Source organism: Suillus paluster (assembly GCF_016628075.1).
Source record: "Suillus paluster strain FC165 chromosome Unknown EDB91scaffold_136, whole genome shotgun sequence".
In the NCBI taxonomy this organism is placed as follows: Eukaryota; Fungi; Basidiomycota; class Agaricomycetes; order Boletales; family Suillaceae; genus Suillus; species Suillus paluster.
In genome coordinates, this window is record NW_024537696.1 from 16,004 (window position 1) to 34,527 (window position 18,524).

An 18,524-nucleotide genomic window follows, 5' to 3' on the forward strand; every position below is an offset into this window, starting at 1 on the left:
TCGTCCCTTTTGCTCTCAGCCCTCCTGCTGGTCAAAAGTCTGATCCTCTATATCCTTCAAGTCAAGGTCCTTGGAGAACGCCACATCATCATCTTCATTGTCCATGAATGTGTCCTCCACAGCAGACAATGATATTTTGTTACTATAGCGTTTGATAAGACATTGTGAACTTGAAGATAATGACGGACTTACTAAACTTGTGCTTTGAGGTGACCGATGATACTGTCATCGTCTGCGCGGCATCGAGTCAGAAAGAACTATCAGAGAACATCAATATCCATGCGAGATTGACTATGACTTTGACCTACATCTGTCGCACCAGGTGTCATGTGTACATGACCGAGTGAAGCGTCCTGGTTGACGATTTTCCTACACATTACGATGGCTGATTCTAAGCCGAACTTTATAGACGCAACGTCCAACTACAATAATATTAAGTAATAAGGATGTACTAGTAAGCGTCAAGGCACCATCAAACTTCGGATAAGCCTCACTATATTTGTCACCCTTCTGTGAAGCCTTTGGAATGCCTGCGCACATTGACTGATTGTTTGAGGCAACCCACCCAGTGATGACAACTCATCATGGGTATCAAGGATGTCTTGATACGTATCGGGGAATTGTTCCTTAAACTTCATGTAGCATTCTTTCCGCACCGTCACACCTATTGTTCAGAGTCAACAAAGTACTGCAATGAGACGACATTTAGAACTTACTTGGAGTGCGCTCGCCAGCTGGAATATTTTGACGAAGTTGAGCGAGCTCCTGCTTAGAATTATCCTTGAAGTAATTAGAACAAAGATTCCAATAGTTGATGCTGCTTGCATTGCGTCCACGGCTCTTCATAAAGAGGTTGATCACTTGATGAACTGGCATTGTGGTCGACCTAGATAACTCAAGCAGGGTCTGATCAACTGCTGCGAACCCTGCATCAAGTGCAGCATTAGTCTCCATAGATCTGCGTCCCACGACAGGTAGCTCCTCTGCTTCTTCTGGAAACCGTTTGCGGACAACAGCAGCAGGAGAGTAGTGACTCAAGTCAAGTTGCTGACTTGGCCCTGGAGTTGGGGTGTGTGTGTTGGCGTCATTCAGCGGTGTAGGTGGGATAATTTTTGGGGAAGGTGGAGGTGCAAGAGGAGCTTGAGAATCTTGAGGAAGGAAGTGAGGCGGTTGTTGAAGATCAAACAGCGGAACTTCACCGGAGAAGTCCTGTGTGAAGCCCGAAGGACCTGGACCCTGGTCTCTGAGTAACGCTTTGAGTGAATCGCCACCCATGAGGTCAAACATATTGGATGCTGGTTGACCTGTCCAAGCAGGCTGCTCACCAATAGAGCTGTAGAACATGTCTTGAAGAGGTGCGGGGGCTGAGGGTTGGAAAGCAGCAGGATCAGACGTAAACGGCGAGGGTTCACGACTGCCACCGGTGCCAGGGGCAACAGTGAGTGAACCACTTGCGGTGGTGTTATCATTGTGAGGTGGGTCCAAAGCTGTGGCACCTGAGTGCGCAGAGGTTTGACTTGCTGCAGAAGGCTGTTGGCCTCTCTGGCATCGAGCGAAGGCACCCTTGATAACCCCAGTGTCCCGTGCAGTCGCCTTCAGATTGCTTCTCAACCTTGAGGGTGTCAGCTTGACTTCTGGATCTTGGTACCGACCTCCACCAAACTGTGGGTATACATAGTTGTCGCCAGCGAGGGGAAAGGCGGCAGATGAATCGACATATCCCAGAGGTAGAGAGGACTGACTTTTGAACATGTCCATGTCCTCGTTGTACTGTGTCTGAGTCATCCTTGAATATTGTAAGCGAGCGAAACATTGGAGCATACCATTACGCACCAATGCAAGTAGGATTGTTGTAGATGCGGTATAGAAAAATAAATCAGAGAGGCCTATGAGCAATATCAAGAGCAACTCAGGAGGAAAATACTCACCACAGCCTCCGTCTTATATGTATTTTTTTGGGGAGTGGCGTCCGAAGGAGACCAGGGTCAGATCATGTTCCATTCTACTACATAACGAGTCAGAATGAGTTAGACTGCAATTAACAACAGAAGCCGACTGACCGGACATGTTTTCGGTAGGGAAAGGTACATCGAGGACTTCAGTAGGTGCAGGAGGAGCATCAACCGAATGTTTTATTCTGCATAATGAGTTAGAATAAGTTGGACTACAAGTAATAGCGGAAGCTGACTAACCAAAAGTTTTGCTATAGGGAAAATCATAAAGATCTGTGGGACTTCAGTAGGTGCAGGAAGAGCATCAACCAAATGTTTTATTCTGCATAACGAGTTAGAATAAGTTGGACTACAAGTAATAGTGGAAGCCAACTAACCGAAAGTTTTGCTATAGGGAAAATCATAAAGATCTGTGAGGGTCGTGAGGGTCGCAAGGACTCCAGTAGGTGCAGGAGGAGCATCGGGAGCCTACCATAAAGTTCATCCACCAATAGAATTGAGAATAAAACTCATATAACCATTGAAACTTGAGCTATAAGACATGATTCAGCTTCAAATCATCGAAATGGGTCTTGAACGACTCACATCTGAGTCATCATGACATTAAAACATCTTCAAGCCTTGGGCCAGTATGGAGATCTTGCGGCCTATTGCAACAAGTGGGACAACTATTACTTGTATGCGATTAGCCTCACGCGGCAGTTCATAAGTAGCATGAACAGAATTCTTACCCTGTTCCAATAGCTCACACCGCATCCAGTACCTGTTAAGGTTCCATGCGCAGTGTGGAAGAAGCTTCTCAAAGTGAGATGGAAGGACAGTGAGAGTTTGATGAAGAATCTGAGTAATGTTCACATGGCGAGTTGAAAGATAAATGTAACACTTATTCTATGATAGCCTTACTGACGTGTTTGAGTTATGATACGTCCTCTGCAACTTGAAGCTTGATGATGGCAGAGAGAAGACTATTGGACATCAGTATGTTGTATGGCCAAGATATATTCTATGATAGCCTGTCTGACACACCATGATTTTATTTTAGCGGCAGGAATATGTTCACCGTCAACTGATAGCTCATAGTCTAAATGCATTTAGGGTACTGTACATACTAGATTACTGGTATAGAAAGTATGCGAGCATGTAGATAATATCGCAGGTCACTCATTTCATGCTCTCGTAGTCACGTAATCTGTCGTCCGTGTAGGACAGCTATAATTGCTGCTAAAATCCATACCCTGCAATCATAACCATTAGTCTGTAGAGGTCTGACCTGTGTGAATCATCAAAAATTGAGAACTTAGTTGTGAGATACCCTTGAACTCACAGTCAACGGGCAAGCTACCCAACCATCCATATCAATATGAACCTCCTGGTCTCGTTGATGCGCCACCATCAGAAGACGACAAATGAGTTTCATAACATCCTGAAAAACGGTCAATATGCTCATCATCGCGCGAAACATGGAAGGAACGTACTTTGACGTCATGTTTCCATGGCTTCCGTTCAGCAAGACTGTCAAATAGATGAAGCTCTTTTCTGGATAAGTAGATAATGCAAACCACCCATTGGCCGATGTTAGATGGCCTATGAATTGGGAGGACCCAGACATCTTTTGCCCAGTAATTTGTCCAGGATGTATTACGCCACAGCATGTCGTCAGCTGCGTTATAGCGGATGCGAGGTAGGTCGTGTGTCGAGAAGACTACTGACGGATCGGGCATGTCCATTTGCAGAAGGACAGCGCAGCCATTGACACACACATCATTGAGGAGCGCTGTTCAAGAAGCAAGGAAAGATATGTCCCTCAGTTCAAAGACTTGACAGGGAAATTGTCTAGTTGATGGTGTTGTTCTTGTAGCTACGCGTCCCGGCATGATAACATGTGAATCTTGAGATGGGGGGCGGAAATCGTCAACCACGAGACCCTACCAATACATTAGTGATTTGGCATATCAACAATATTGACATACCTCGGGGGAATCCCACACTATGTCAGCACAAACATTAGATACTAAGTCTTGATCCTCATTGAACTCCACTCCAGCACTACCACCCTCTAGGATATTGGCAAGCGCAGCTTGCTCGGGCTCGACCTCTGGAAGGTCATCTGCCTCGGGCAGCAGCACTAGCTTGTCCTCAGAGGCAGGCTCCTGCACCGTCACATTTGCCAAATGAAGATTAGTACTTTGAGGACCCCCAGAATACGTTAGAGCACGGTCTAGCGCCTTCTGTGCACAGCTCACAAACTGAAGCGAAGACACGAGCAAGTTGGACCATTGTGTCTGAAGTCGGAGAAAATTTAAGCGCCTCTGTTGCAACAGAACAAGGAAGTGCTCATCTATGGTGAGAAAAGTTTTATGAAACCTTAAATAATACTAGTGGACAGCGAGAATCAAACTTACTTTCAGGTAATCCAATTGAAAGCTCCAACGCCGTCACCTCATCTCCAAAGAATCGGTACAAGTTGTTGGCCTCCTCACCTAAGCGTAACCGCTCTTCTGTGCACCGGTCACGTTTAAGAAGGGCATGAATTCCATCCCTGATATCCGCGTCTTCCAACCAGTGAGGCACCTCTCCCATTGATGGCGTGACCCAGACATCCTGCATTAATGTCTGGTCACCACGTAGTTCAGCTAATTTAGTTGGAAGGGGGGTAGGAAGCGGAATATTCCAAGTATGATTATAGAGTGACTCCAATCGTTCATAGTAAGAATTGAACTTTCGGATTGCCATCATAAGCGCAGGTTGACGCTTGGCTATAGCCTTTCGAGTATGTTGGTGAAGCTTCGTCCCTGTAAAACAAAGTTAGAATGTAGGAATAGTCTAGCATGAGGACTTACCTAATGTTTGGTGCGATCCGCCTACTGCACAATTCAATTTGTCCCATTCAAAAAAACTAGCGATTGCACGCTTTCGAATATTCATCTTGAGATCGCATGCCATGAGAAGGACGCAAACAAAGTCAAGATTGACGCTGTCGAGCTCGGGAAATCTATCATTAATGTTAAGTGAAGAATACAATGCTTCGACTTTCATCATGAGACGATCATGGCCCCTCTGTAGACTCTCAAGGACATCGAGAGTGTCATCCGATGCTGCCTCCTTCTCCAGCATAGTCTTGGTGGCCTGCAAAGCTCGATCCAAGACATCCAGATCGGCCTGTAATTGCTGCTGGTCAGCCCACTGAGCTTGTAGGTCCTCCACAGATGTTTTGGAACGGTTGATGACATCGAGCGCCGCAGAACCCTGGTCCTTGATGCCCCGCTTGAGGCGGCGTTTGATCCAGTCCCCCAGGTCTGATTTCATTTCCGATCCTATCACAGTTGCTTGACGGTCAATTAACCAGATACGGCGCTGACGCTAAATGAATTAAGGCAATTAGTACATGCCAGTAGGATACAAATTGCAAATACAAAATAACATACTGATGACGACCTTTCAACACCTATCAAGCGAACAAGCCGCGACCACAGCCGCTCAGTGCCCTCACCGTCAGATAACCCTAGCCCGATGCACATTCGAGGATTATACACCAGTTGACACGCCCATTCGTGACCATAGGCATGCATCGCTGTGGTCACGAAGCGCAGACGTAATAAGATATCCTTGGGGAGGATCTCAAACTGGAAATGATTAGAAAATGAAGGAAATTGAGAGCATGTACATACATTTGAAAGGGTCCGCACAAGAACACATCCAACATCATAGAGCGTCACGACTGTTGCTTGAGGAGGGAGCAATGTGAACAAATGTTTGATCAGCGCAATCGGATACTTCTGCTGCTTGCCCGGGGAATCAATATTAACAAAAAAAAGGGGGATATCGTGACAGCAAATCAGCGCCATCAATCCCGTGTCGTCAAAGCTGTCCATCGCGGCCTTTTGTTTCTTCCCATCAGCAGCTTCATACGCATTCTCACACAAGTCGATGGCCTCATCAGGGACAAGGGGTGTGTGTACCTTCGCAGGTTGCTTACGTTGTGTATCAATTCTGCGCCCAACCGCATCAACAAACTGTTTAGGAAGGAAGTAGGTGGGCTCATAAAAGTGAGGACAGTCGCCGGCAGATCGGCGGTGGCGATGATGAAAATTCCCGTCAGTAGCAACATGTATGTCGCCACCTTGGTCAACGGGTCTTCCGAACAGCATGCCACTGAAACATGCTGGACATTGTTGGATGAGGAGCGATGCACATTGGCCATGGTGTAAGCCAATTGCAGCTGAATATTCTGCATGTGCTAAGGCGAGTGGTTGGGGTGATTGAAGACCGGCCACATGATCTCAACTTTGTTGGAGAACTGCGTCGACCTGGCGCTTGATTTTGACCTGGAGAACATCATACCACTGTATGGCATGACCTAAACCACGACGGAAGGGTTCCTGCACAACGTCACCCTTCAATCTACGTTAGTAGCATTAATCAATACATAAATATGACTTACGTGTGAGTCGGTCACTTGAAACCCTCAGCACGAATAGTGAGTTTTGAGTGCAGATGCAAGAGCGTTGATGGTGTCGCAAGAGCGCTCAAATAATGCTCGATAAAAAGACAATAGATCGATGGAGACCGCCATACGAGGTTGTGAAGGTGCGGTAGGGAATAGCCTGTGATGAAGAAGGACCTGCGGAAGGCTGGAACATTCACAACTTAGTACATCAATTGATATAAATCCTGTTGGCATATTCACACTCGTTAGATTGTGTGATAGGGCATTAGTGTAAGTACTACTTACTATCAAAGAACAGACACAATATACTAGTCCTTCTCTGAGTGCATGACAGAGTGTCACACACAGAGATAACATTGTGAGTTGTCTCCAGGGCTTGGCCAAGAGTGCGCGCATAATACTTCAATTGCGGGTCTATGAGGGTGGGTATGAGCTTTTTCCAGTTAGCATATAATGTACCCGTCAATTTATCTGGAAGAGTGCGCTGCTTGGATGGACTGGTCTCCAAGTCTGCAGGCCTATCAGAAGATACTTCATGTGCCGTCTCAACCTCAGCGCCTGCAAAATCGAAGTTGTTGGTTAGATTTATATCGTCTGCTTCACCAGAGGGACCCTCCAGTGTGGTACCAAGAGAACGGCCTGGTTTAGAGGATGTAGGATCCATGAGTCATTGCATTTGAGAAAGTAGACGACGACGCTTGAGCTCAGCGCCAGGCAGCTTGACAAGGACTTGAGTCTTCCTCTTATCTCTGGCTTTCCTAGGGCTCACGAAGTGTTGCCCAAGGCCAGAGGACATGATTTGAGCTTTGCGAGTATTGCAGGAGTTAGTTAGAGTTATGGCAATAAGAATGGGACAACTTCCTGCAGGAAAACTTGTAGTTAGGACTACTTGGTTTGATATAAGCGGATACCTACCAAGGACGCCTCCTTGGCCTACCAAGTGACCCTCCCTGCATATCATGGGAGCCTACCAATGGACTGACTGAGCCTACAGAGTCTACAAATGAGAGTGCAGGAGGCGCTGTAGGTGCAAGGAGCTAAAAGTACATGTAAGCTATTTTTAGATGGAGGGAGGAATGGTCTTGCAGATAGGTTTCCCACTACACAGTAACCGGGTCTGTAAGACCCTTTAAAGGCACCAAAAAGTGTTGCCTGAGGTGGTGAACCAGGGCTTGGTTCAATAATTGTTCAATATATATTCCCAGGGACTTGCAGTTTCTTTGCCCAGCAGTGTGTGGTAACGGTAGCCGTGGCTATAATTAGAGATACCGCCGGGTAACAACGTCCGTTCCTGACACCGGCAATATCCGCCCTTCATGCTCGCTGTATGCAACAGCGAGCATGTCGTTCTTGCTCATACCTGGGTCAATTTGCGGCGCGTTTTTTGTACTATGGAGGGTATAGTAGATAGTGTAAGTTAATGTCATTGCATGGACACGAGCTTGTGAGAACAAAGGGCTACAAAACACACTAATTGAGGTACCTACAAGTGATGTGAAGCAAAATGTAGTACTATAGGGAAGCATCAGGTGGGGTGAGAGGAGCTAACTACTAATCCAGGTCTTCTCCATTGACGGAAGCCTCTTCATCGCTGCTCTCGATAATCTTGCGACTCTTTGGTTCCGGACATGACACCTTTCCTGTCTTGTTGGACCTCCTCAACTTCTTCGCAGGACGCTCACCTTCAGTGTCCTCTCGCTGCGTGTTCTTGCATTTGTGAGATGTCCCCGAGTTGGAGCTCTTCTTGCGAGGTTTGCCAACCGTTTCTCCTGCTGCTCGACGTCGCTCAAGATCCTCCTTATACTTTTCGAGCTCGGTCTTTGTCAATCTCTTCCAAGCGCAAGTCCCAGCCTTAAGAGCATCACACAACTCCCGTATTTCGCAGACAGTATGGATATTCCAGGGCGATGTGAAAGGAATAGTTGCAGGCCAGCCATTGAGGACTATACTGTAGGATAGGACAATTGATTTGATGTAGTTTGGGTAATTCATGCCAATGTTGTCCTTGCCCATCATTTGGCCTGCCATGGTATGTGAGTTGAAGCATGCAATATAAAAAAAACATATGTAACGTACGTAGACCACTGAGGATGAGTCATCCAACTTGCTTCTGCATGTTTTCGAGGCTGTCACGCTCTATGATATCTGTGAAGGTGAATCAACAATGATATACAGTTTGAGACGAGCGGTCCGAATGTACTTTTGCCCTGGCTACATGCCCATTGTTCAAACTTGCGCGCAACATCATTCAACATGAGGTCCAAGACATCTTCCCAAAAGTCTGCAGCATCATCCGTCGCATACCATGTTGCTGGTGTCTGATCGTTTACGTGCCCTCCTGCAATAAAGAATGTGGTGTAGGTGCCACATCGCTCGCATAACCCATCAAGCTAAGCAACAGTTAGCAAAAAATTGACATCAAAGTCAAAATGTACCTCTCGTCGAATTCTGTCAGTAGTAGCATTAACATCTCGTGCTGCAGCTATGTTATTGCTGTGCAAACCACCGGTTTTGAGCGACTGATGCTCCTGGAGCTGAGCTATATATTCTTTGATCTCTCCGTCGGTCAAATTCTCTTTCTGCATGGATGGATCAGATGTCACCATCTGGCGAATCTCCTGTATCTTCAACTTGCTTCTGACCAGACGAGCTGAATGACTGTCAGTGAGAGTTAATAGTTCCGACATGCAAAACAAACCTCCATTGACCTCCTGGTTCTTAGCATGAACCAGTGCATTGAAGAGTTGAGGTCCGCGGGACTTCTTGTAGTGTGTGTGGTAGGTGATCAGTTTCTTGACGTGGGCCTCAGTAACGCTGTGCAATGCACCAATATCCTTCATTTTTTTGTCCTGGTTGTCAAGGAAACTGCTGATGGTGTCATCGAGTGCCTTCTCACTTTTTTTCCGTTGGGCTGCCTTGAGGGCATTTTTCTGCCTGTGTCAAAGGTGCACCCTTGAGACGGGTAGGGATAACTGGATGACCGGGGTTGCGCGCAGCCCAAGTCGAGTCATCACCTCGCTTATGGAGCTGCAGGTCCATGTTTTGAATGCCTTCCTGGGCCTCGTCAGGAGAGGTGACTTGCGAGTGGGAGGTATCACAATCTGAAGGTAGAGCTGCTGAATCATGTGCTGGAAGGGAGGGAGGGCCATCTGCAGGTGCAAACATGAATGGAGAAGGGTCGTTCCATGTTGAATTGATGGAATTGTGTGCTGGAAGGGAGGGAGTGTCACTTGTAGGTGGGAACGTGAATGCTGGAAGCGAGGGTGCTGGAAAGGAGGGAGTGTCACTTGTAGGTGGGAACATGAACGCTGGAAGCGAGGGCGCTGGAAAGGAGGGAGTGTCACTTGTAGGTGGGAACATGAATAGAGAAGGGTTGCTCCAATCCATGGACAAGAAATTGGGGTCGAGGGGGAAGAATGGAGTAGAGTTGCTGCGATTATCGATATTTGCCTCCCATGAATAGATATCTTCAGTTCCTGGTCCAGGAGGGAAAGATTGCGCATCCACTGTCTGAGCAGGTGGGAGAAGCAAAGCCTGAGGCTCATTCGTGGCTGAAGATGGCCAGGTGGAAGTCTGATGAGTCGCTGAAAAAAAATCAATTCCAGTGAACAGTGTGAGCTTGTGTGCAATGCAAATCACCTGTAGATGCTTTCAATTGATCAGAGCTGTACGGACAGAGGGTAGTATCCATGTTGGGTCTTGAGTGTGGTGGTAAGTAAACCAAATGTTCATAGCATGTCGGATCAACTGGATGTGTCGCGTCTGTCACATCACGTTGTTCAGGAGATCTGGATACACAGTCACAGGTGATTTTCGCAATAAATGAATATTGTACATCAATTGTACATACCATGCATCAAATACCTGCCAGATCATGTGCCATTGTACTGGTGTGAAGTCCCCCTGTTTCACATTTGACTATGGCACTCACCAGAAGCATTTATCCAATAGCTGATATCTTCCATGGTGTCTTGTGCAAGACTGAATTAACACGCGCGAGTTAAGTATATAAGCGGAATGATCGTGATATGACAATCACACTTACATTGCTGCACTGGCTCTCCACAGCCCATTTCAATCAGATGCATCGTGACCTGAAGTTCCCATGTCTCGCATTTGACCATGGCAGCACCAGAAGCATTTGACCGATACCTAAGTGTTCGAGTTAAGTTGTGAAGAAAAATACAACAATAACTTACCTTGTTGTGATGGCTCTCCACAGCCCACCTGCACTAGATGCATCGTAAATTGTAGAACCTAAATTGTAACTTGTGAGATGTTGTAGTTTGTAAACAAAAATCACCCTACTCGCACCTTGTGGACTTGTTATCACGAAAACACGTGTCCAAGTCATGTCTGAGGCAGTTGGCAGTTTGGGGACACTGTGCAAGTACTTGATCGTTATCAGTGTGCACTTACACCTCACCAATCATATGTTGCGTCTCTAGTAGAACTGGTGTGTGGCCTTTAGACCTACAGATGCTGATGAGTTCGACCTACCAGATGAAAATAGGTATCGGTGTTGTAGCACGTGGGGCCTAGACAACTTTGCTTCTGTGACACATTACATCAATACAGGAATTTGCCATGTCCTGCTTTGTCAGCATCAGCATTCAACACTTCAATGGCCGGTGACATCCGTCTTCGGCATATAACTCATCAGAATCAACACTCACAGAGTCGCAAGCATAGTAAGCATCGATCTCATTTGAAGAGAACTGTCATATACTGATTGATGTTAAGACTAGATGCACCGAGGGCAACACCAGCATGCTGCAACTCAGCGCTGGATGTCTAAACCTGTGTGAGTGACAAATTCATATTCCAGCGAAGGTGATCTGGCTGACTTTTTGCTTCTTACAGGGTTCATGAAACTCAAAATGAGAAAGCTCGTGCTCATATGGCAAGGTAAGTTCATTTCTCATATTCAACTCATAGCTGACATCTCATATTCACTCATAGGCTCTGCGCAGTGTACATTCTGATGAGAATGATCAGTGACAGCACAGTGCACTTATGTTTTGCAGGAGAAAGGAGTCATGATTGAGCATGAGTCAGCCTATGGGCTCAGATGATGGCGGTTTGAGTGCGAGTCAGCCTGCGGGCTCAGACAACGGTAAGCATTTAGTATTTTCTTGAATGGCATCTCTGATTTTTTATCAAGAGTCCCTGTCAGCTCAAACCATTCTGTGTCAGCCAGATCTCAAGGCCAAAAGTATGGCCGAAATGCGCCTGTTGATTGGTCAGTGGCAATATTGTTGGGGCCCCAACAATCTTTGGGAAAAGATGTTCAATGAGAAACTGCGGTCTGCGCAAGATCAGGGGAGTGGATCAGTGAACGACTTTTTCAGCCAGTGCAAGGCACACACTACTGACGGTCAACAACTTCTCAATGAATTGAAGCACATCGCTTATAGCCCGTGTAACGGGAGACTGGCGAGGGACAAGTGCATTCAATTGCATGATCTTTTGTCAGTGGTGTTGTCGGAAGTGAGGTTTTTTGAGGTAAAATTTGATGAGTATGCCCCAGCTGTACCATTATCTAGAACATTGTCTACATGATACTACAAACAAGCATAATATAATGTGATTTTCCGATCTTTTGCACGTCTTTCATCCCAATCAATGTGACATGCTGTGAGGTTGACTGAAAATCAATAGTGAACATAGTGAACAACATAGTGAACGTGTTCGCTATTAAAATGTCTTGCCCTCAGTTTCAATTATCAGAGTGATTTATGGTCCAAAAATGCTTGGAAGTTATAAGAATGACCTGTCTCTTGGATTTCATTGATGTCCGAAAGGTTAGCATTTGTTGTGCGAACAGCATATTGAGAGTTCTTGTTGGACGGCTCAGTTTGCATAAGTTAACAACATCTCATTCAAGGTTGTCTGCGTGTGCTGCCGCACCACACGAAATAGCCTTGTGTTATCTCCTGCCTCTCACCATTCCATTGCCACAACAGCATTATCGTGAATATCAATGACATACTTAAATTTCTATTCTTCAAAATGTGGGTACACTCGTAGTATATCATTCTAAGCTGTATCTGCACTCAAACTCGATGCACACCAGGAGTCCCAAACATCCTCTAATGCGCAACATAAATGTATGTACTCAGTTAGACCTGACTCATGTGCTCAGATAAGTCTTCAAGATAAGACCAAAGATCCTCGGAGTTGGTAGATGAGGCTGTAGTGGTCGGACTAGGAGGTGGAGTAGGGTGTATGATTCCAACTGGCCAGAACGGTCCTCCAACAGTGGGAACTGCACGGAGCAGTCCCATATTGTAGTGGCTCGTGTACAACTCCAATGCATCAGCCCAATGATCATACCTGGTGTGAGATGCGCCGCTGATTCCATCAACATGTACTTTGGCGTCAAGCCTAACAAATCAATTGTGAGCAACAGCATTAAAATGTGATCAAAACATACCAGCAAAAAAAATACCAACTTCCTGACCAACAGTTACCACATAGTATCCTTGAACTTGAGTGCCAGCAGGCAGATACTGCTCATCAGGATGGGGTGTGTGCGAGGCTACAGTCGCTTGTTGAGTGGTACTGAATTGCGCAGTATCCGACTCTGCAGCTGATCGGCGATCACGATGCTTTGGCTCTGGTACATCCAAACAAGTACGTGACAGCGTGGAGTGTGTTGGAGAGGGTGATCGTGGTGCATGGCGTGAATGAGAAGGCGATCGTGGTGTGCGGTGTGGATCCCCAATTTTGAAAGTGACTGATTCCTCGACTGTCTTCTTTGAGTAAGTCACGGAGTCAAAGCTTATATCTGACAATGGGTGAGAGATACAGCAAGACTCGGATACTGTGAAGTGAGCAAACAAAACGAACCTGAAATCTTCATTGTGCTCAGAAAATCTTCAAGTCCACCACCACTGGTATTATTGCTTGCCATGGAGCAGGAAGACTTAGTAGAGGTCGCTGTTGAATGGTGGGACCTCATGTCTTTGAGTGAGGAAGTCACTGGCAAATGCGTAGCAAGTGTTCTATCATATGTCACATGAGTAAAGACTTACCGTGACATTGTCTACGCAAACATTGTTGATTGGTCAAGACCAAAGACATTGATGGCCCCAAGATCTTCAAGACTGCACAATTGGACTGGACTATCCAGCCAAAAGGTCCGGCAGCTGGGTTCAACACGTGATTGGAATGGTCGTCGGTTGGCAACTAACACTCTTGCAGGTTCTAAAGCCCTCTCGCAATGTGCTGCTCATGCGCAGGCTCGCAAGATCGAACGTCTGGAAGGTGAGCAATTTGAATTCTTGGAATTCTTGAAAAACTCACAACCTTTTACTAGCAATGACTTTAGAACAATGCCAGGCATTACAAGCCTTGGTTGAGTGTCATGATGGTGCCAACGATGACACAAGTATGGACTTTTCATCAGATTTCAACGAGATCTTGTGAGGAGATCAGCAACTCGAAATCAGTCACAGCAGGAGAGAGTTGGAAGACCTTGCTCAGGAAATAATGGGCAACTTCTGGAAAGGGTGAGTCCATTATTCTATGTTCCTTCTTGAACTTACCTTGGCTGCAACCATGCAGGACCACGCCCAAGGGCCATGGTCCACAATGAAATGATCATTGCACACATGTTATGACCCACGTCCAACAATAATGTTGAAGGAGAGTTCACGACCACTAGGACTCGGTCAGAGATGATGATGAGTAACAGGATTGGATTGAGCGTTGAACGTCTAGGTTACTACAACAGTAGAAACGAAGAGGTTAAGTCTAAGGAGCTCTTATGCTAACTACCCTACTCTTATACATAACATTGAATAGGAGTCTGAAAGAAATCAGCCAATAAGAAAAGAGTCGTACGACTACTGCGGATGACTAAAGATGACTCATGATATATAAGCAGATGAGTAAGACGGCAACTAAACAGAAACCCAAGTTCCGACCAGTTCTTCTTTGGGAAGCGAGATTGTTCTAGCCCGTGGAGTAGGGGAACCAATCGGAGAAGTAACGGGTGACCTATGATGCGGAGTCACGTGACCGGCTCGGGTACTGGAAGTAGCCGAAGGAAAACCGAGAAACGAAAAATGGTTTGTATTAGGAATTTGTGACAACACGCCGTGATTGAGTCCAACGCTGTGTAGATGTATTTGATGCCCAGCTTCCGGTGATTACGGAAGCTTACCTTGAATGGAGTTTGCAGCGTGTTTGAAGTGGGACAAGACCTGGCTTTTTCCATCAAATGGCAAAGGATGCTCTCACTGAGGTAGGAGCAGACTCAGGATCATGGACTGCGACTATCATTGATTTATTTTGTGAGTCGCTCATTTGTTTTGTCAGCTGTGAGCACCTCACGGCATTGTGATAGGCGCTGAGAAGGTAACTCTCACCCTCAAGGCCACCGACTCCTTTATCGCTTCTGCCCTCATTCGTCAGGGTGTAATTCCTTGTTCTCTGATCTCTCCATCTGTTGCTGTGACAGTGGATGCCCTTGAGTGCTACCGAATCGCACATCTACGTGACCCGCATTTCTCGATGCAAGCATTTGCCAAGACTCTGTGTGATTTGCACGCGGTACATTTTCGGCCCTCTGTCTCACTAATTATTGACAAGACTTAAGGTTGAATATTGTCACTACCTCTCACGTCAACTGACCATAGCGTTTAATCTATATCTACAGGTCCACTCAAGTGTTGATGCACTTGTGGCTGAAGTCCTTAATTGCAACACGCCCAATTGGCGCCTCAAGCATGCATGTCCATCATGCACTTATACATTGGCGGACGAAGAACAACTCACATTCAAGCTCCTGAATGCCATGGATGGCAATGACTCGTTGAAGCGCATTCTTCGGCGAACACTTGGTGTCGATGACGAGGACACTCAGTCATCTGAACTCCCACAATGCAACAAGTCCGAGGTGACCGATATCTCCCTCGCAACTATGTCAACAGTTGCGGAAATGGTCATCAAGAAGAAGCAAACACTACTATAGGCACCAATGACACAGTGCATGCCACATGGAGTACTTTTTTCATTCAATGCTTATGTTGTAACATCAGGAGAATCTGTGTGCAGGGCGATGGAAAAACATGGATGACGAAAAGACTAAATGGATGTGGGGAGTGTATGATGAAACAGGTATATTTATTGCCGTCTGCCACCATGGCTTTAGTCTGGTGATGGCTGATATGGTACAGAGCAGGGAATTGTGAGTTGCATCTTCTCTGATGTTCAATCATTAACTAACAGCTTCAATCATCTCTTGTGTCAGGGCAAAATATCCACTTGCTGTGGTTTTGAAGCTTCTCGACACATTTGGTAGCGACCTCGGTGGTGGATACGACATCGGATGTCAATTCAAGACAACACTTGACAACAGTTCATTGGGTACCCGTGCACGATCCCTCAACTACACATCGCTGGTCGGTGCTTTTCACGGGTACGCTCACAAATGGCTTTGTCAGCTCAACCACCTCGCAATGTATGTTTCTGGTCTAGGGCTCGAAGACTTGGAGACATGCGAACGTACCTTTTCAAAGTCAAATGCATTAGCGTCGACAATGCACTATGCCAGCATCTTCCACCATCAGCAAGGTATTACAAATTATTTTGAACACAATGATGACTATGAGATGTACGCAAATTTATGTACGTATTTCACTCTCAATCGTACCGAAGTGTGTTCTAACTAGTCTCACAGCAAATTTTCTGTACCATAACTACAAGCAAGCCCTCAATATCATTTGTGACAGCCAAATAACACTACCAAAGCTCATGCAAGATATCAATGTTACCGAGGAATCTACTTTCAATGAGTGGTTGAAAGAGGAGAAAGTTTACCTCCAGGGTCTTTGCACCGAGCCCGAGCTCAAGACATTGCAGATGGAGTATTGGCAGAAGTTGGTCAATCTGAGTGCCAGCAAGTAAGCTTCTTGGATTCTGCACTAAGCCACTGACTCAATCGTAATTTTACAGGAATGAACTGGATACTGCCAGCTCACTGTGGGCTATGTCCACACCTTCAAATGCCCATAGCTTGGCATCCGACGAGAGTGTGACAAGACGGCTTGAGACAACCAGAAGGCATGCCCTGGAGAACTTTGAGAAGGACTTGGGAGTTGTGCAAGAGCTTGAATGAAAACTCGGGATCTTGCATCGCTGGACACCTGAAGACGCCGACTGGCAAAACACAGGACGTCTCGTTGCCAACTGAAAATACCAGCGCTCGCTTGACCAGTTGGAAGGCCTCATTGTGGCACAGATTTTCGAGCTCACCAAAATGAATAGGTCTGGCACAGGTGAGTCTTTCCTTCACACTACTGCCACTGCTAATCAAAATTTTATAGGCTATAAGATGCGCAAACACATTGCCAAGGCATTGCAAACTCATTCTACGGCAATCAGGAATGCTCTCGACCGCTATAACGCTGCAGCGCGTGCATTGTCCCCTCCACGCCAGACGTTGAAATGGGAGGAGGTGGGGGAGTATGCATTTCTTGCAGAATTTGACCTCCTTCGCGACTCACATTCCAACGTCTCACAACGGCAATGGGCAATGCCAGCAGCTCGCCAAGCCACTGACTTATATTTCAAACACTGTCGTGCAAATGAAGAGATCACCCGACTCAATGTTGAGGTGCGCTGCCTTGCCTCATATATACATGATGAGGATCACTACCTTCGTGAGTGTCAGCAACAAGCGGAGGCCTTTAGTCCAGCTCTCGCACATCAGATCAGTTTGCGGTGGCAAGCCCGAGGCAGGTTCAACTTTCGTCACATCAAACGCTTGCAAGACATCGCCAGACTTCCTGGGTTCTCTGGCACCATTGTGCCTGGAGAGTGTGTCCTTAGAGGCACTGGAGAGAGTACAAGCCTACCGCACGCCAGCATTCCTGCAAGGCTGACATCCCTGACACCCAACACCCTCATTTCCTCCTCCAGCTTGAAGCCACTTGCTACAGAGTCTGCAGATGATCTTGACGATGACGAAGAGGAACTAATGAATATGGAGGAGGCTGCCAAAGCCCTACAGAATGTTCTGCATATCACCATGGACTCATGAGTTGGTTGGAGTGGGTGGGAAGGACTTATTCATTACTACTTCGATACATAGTTTAAGCTTACCGTGTACCACCTGCTCTTTATGTACCTGCTACGCCCTCTGTAATGCAAAAAACGCGCCACAAATTGACCCAGGTATGAGCAAGAATGACGTGCTCGCTGTTGCGCACAGCGAGCACGAAGGGCGGACATTGCCAGCGTCAGGAACAGACATTGTTACCCGGCGGTATCTCTAATTATAGCCACGGCTACCGTTACCACATGCTGCTGGGCAAAGAAACTGCAAGTCTCTGGGAATATATATTGAACAATTATTGAACCGAGCCCTGGTTCACTATATCCGGTACTACTTAGAGGTGCGGAGGGCCCGGTCTATCACTACTAATTACAGTACTTACGTGGGAGTCACAGGTGTCTCTTCGATGTTCATCAGCAAAAGTGCCCAAATCTGGCAAGGGCCGGCAAGGTCCGGAGAGTCTCCCACGGCCACATGATGCCTTCCGAGGCCTGAATGTATTTGTTTGTCATTATGCAAGGTGCGCATACTCGTCTTGTAAGGCCTCACTAGACTCTCTCAACCTCACAGCAGCCTTGCGAGGCATTTCAAGATTGGCACTGTCTAGGATAGGGTTGTGAGGGAAACTTCATTTGTGCGGGCAAATGGTACATTATTTTGATGTTTTGATATCCACCAACCTCAGTGGACATACCAAGCATTCAACCCCAAGCTGTGCGGACAACACATTGGAAGTTTGAACACGTGGAGAAGCAAGCACAGTGAGAAACCATTTGCGACAAAGAAAACACGACCTGCATTTGACGACCCCATCGAAGGTCTCTGTAGTTTGAACATTTTTGATGTCTAAGTCTCAAGCTGCACCTCTGAGAGGTCATAAACGTTCATGCAATCCCGATTTATTGTATGCGCTATAATATACAGTTTTCTTATTCATCAATGGTGTGAAACATGCAGTTCGGTCTGGGTGATGGGTTCTAGAGTGAACTCAACCCTCTCTTAGCTCCACATCTTGAGATGAGTGCTATCTTTGGTATCTTGTCACTGAGCAGAAGCATGT

General features: G+C 46.4%; 6 protein-coding genes across 6 annotated transcripts; 2 read left to right on the forward strand and 4 right to left on the reverse strand.

Annotated features, from left to right (window-relative positions):
* Window positions 1–15: 15 nt before the first annotated feature.
* EDB91DRAFT_1255336 (uncharacterized protein) lies at window positions 16–1,785 on the reverse strand (the record flags this gene model as incomplete). Its single annotated transcript, XM_041323962.1, has 5 exons — window positions 16–142; window positions 193–257; window positions 309–422; window positions 495–664; window positions 717–1,785. 5 exons carry the CDS (start codon window positions 1,783–1,785, stop codon window positions 16–18), a joined length of 1,545 nt encoding a protein of 514 aa, XP_041170365.1.
* A 1,275-nt stretch (window positions 1,786–3,060) lies between these two features.
* EDB91DRAFT_1239990 (uncharacterized protein) lies at window positions 3,061–7,063 on the reverse strand (the record flags this gene model as incomplete). The annotated part of the gene is made up of 15 exons (XM_041321936.1): window positions 3,061–3,112; window positions 3,137–3,222; window positions 3,277–3,375; window positions 3,428–3,726; window positions 3,775–3,877; window positions 3,923–4,290; window positions 4,355–4,744; window positions 4,793–5,312; window positions 5,378–5,575; window positions 5,621–5,942; window positions 5,967–6,231; window positions 6,310–6,353; window positions 6,425–6,556; window positions 6,681–6,718; window positions 6,746–7,063. The coding sequence occupies 15 exons, from the start codon at window positions 7,061–7,063 to the stop codon at window positions 3,061–3,063; spliced, it is 3,234 nt and encodes a 1,077-aa protein (XP_041170366.1).
* Window positions 7,064–7,950: 887 nt separating this feature from the next.
* On the reverse strand, window positions 7,951–10,090 carry EDB91DRAFT_1255338 (uncharacterized protein; the record flags this gene model as incomplete). The annotated part of the gene is made up of 6 exons (XM_041323963.1): window positions 7,951–8,420; window positions 8,600–8,789; window positions 8,835–9,049; window positions 9,098–9,264; window positions 9,296–9,983; window positions 10,039–10,090. 6 exons carry the CDS (start codon window positions 10,088–10,090, stop codon window positions 7,951–7,953), a joined length of 1,782 nt encoding a protein of 593 aa, XP_041170367.1.
* Window positions 10,091–11,538: 1,448 nt separating this feature from the next.
* Window positions 11,539–11,961, forward strand: EDB91DRAFT_1062948 (uncharacterized protein; the record flags this gene model as incomplete). Its single annotated transcript, XM_041314577.1, has 1 exon — window positions 11,539–11,961. One exon carries the CDS (start codon window positions 11,539–11,541, stop codon window positions 11,959–11,961), a length of 423 nt encoding a protein of 140 aa, XP_041170368.1.
* A 560-nt stretch (window positions 11,962–12,521) lies between these two features.
* Window positions 12,522–13,315, reverse strand: EDB91DRAFT_1255340 (uncharacterized protein; the record flags this gene model as incomplete). The annotated part of the gene is made up of 4 exons (XM_041323964.1): window positions 12,522–12,667; window positions 12,736–12,786; window positions 12,836–13,189; window positions 13,252–13,315. The coding sequence occupies 4 exons, from the start codon at window positions 13,313–13,315 to the stop codon at window positions 12,522–12,524; spliced, it is 615 nt and encodes a 204-aa protein (XP_041170369.1).
* A 257-nt stretch (window positions 13,316–13,572) lies between these two features.
* Window positions 13,573–17,449, forward strand: EDB91DRAFT_1239991 (uncharacterized protein; the record flags this gene model as incomplete). Its single annotated transcript, XM_041321937.1, has 14 exons — window positions 13,573–13,668; window positions 13,840–13,913; window positions 14,069–14,124; window positions 14,514–14,588; window positions 14,753–14,958; window positions 15,005–15,304; window positions 15,447–15,595; window positions 15,659–16,035; window positions 16,088–16,310; window positions 16,363–16,507; window positions 16,610–16,685; window positions 16,734–17,023; window positions 17,057–17,252; window positions 17,349–17,449. The coding sequence occupies 14 exons, from the start codon at window positions 13,573–13,575 to the stop codon at window positions 17,447–17,449; spliced, it is 2,364 nt and encodes a 787-aa protein (XP_041170370.1).
* Between the last annotated feature and the right edge of the window lie 1,075 nt (window positions 17,450–18,524).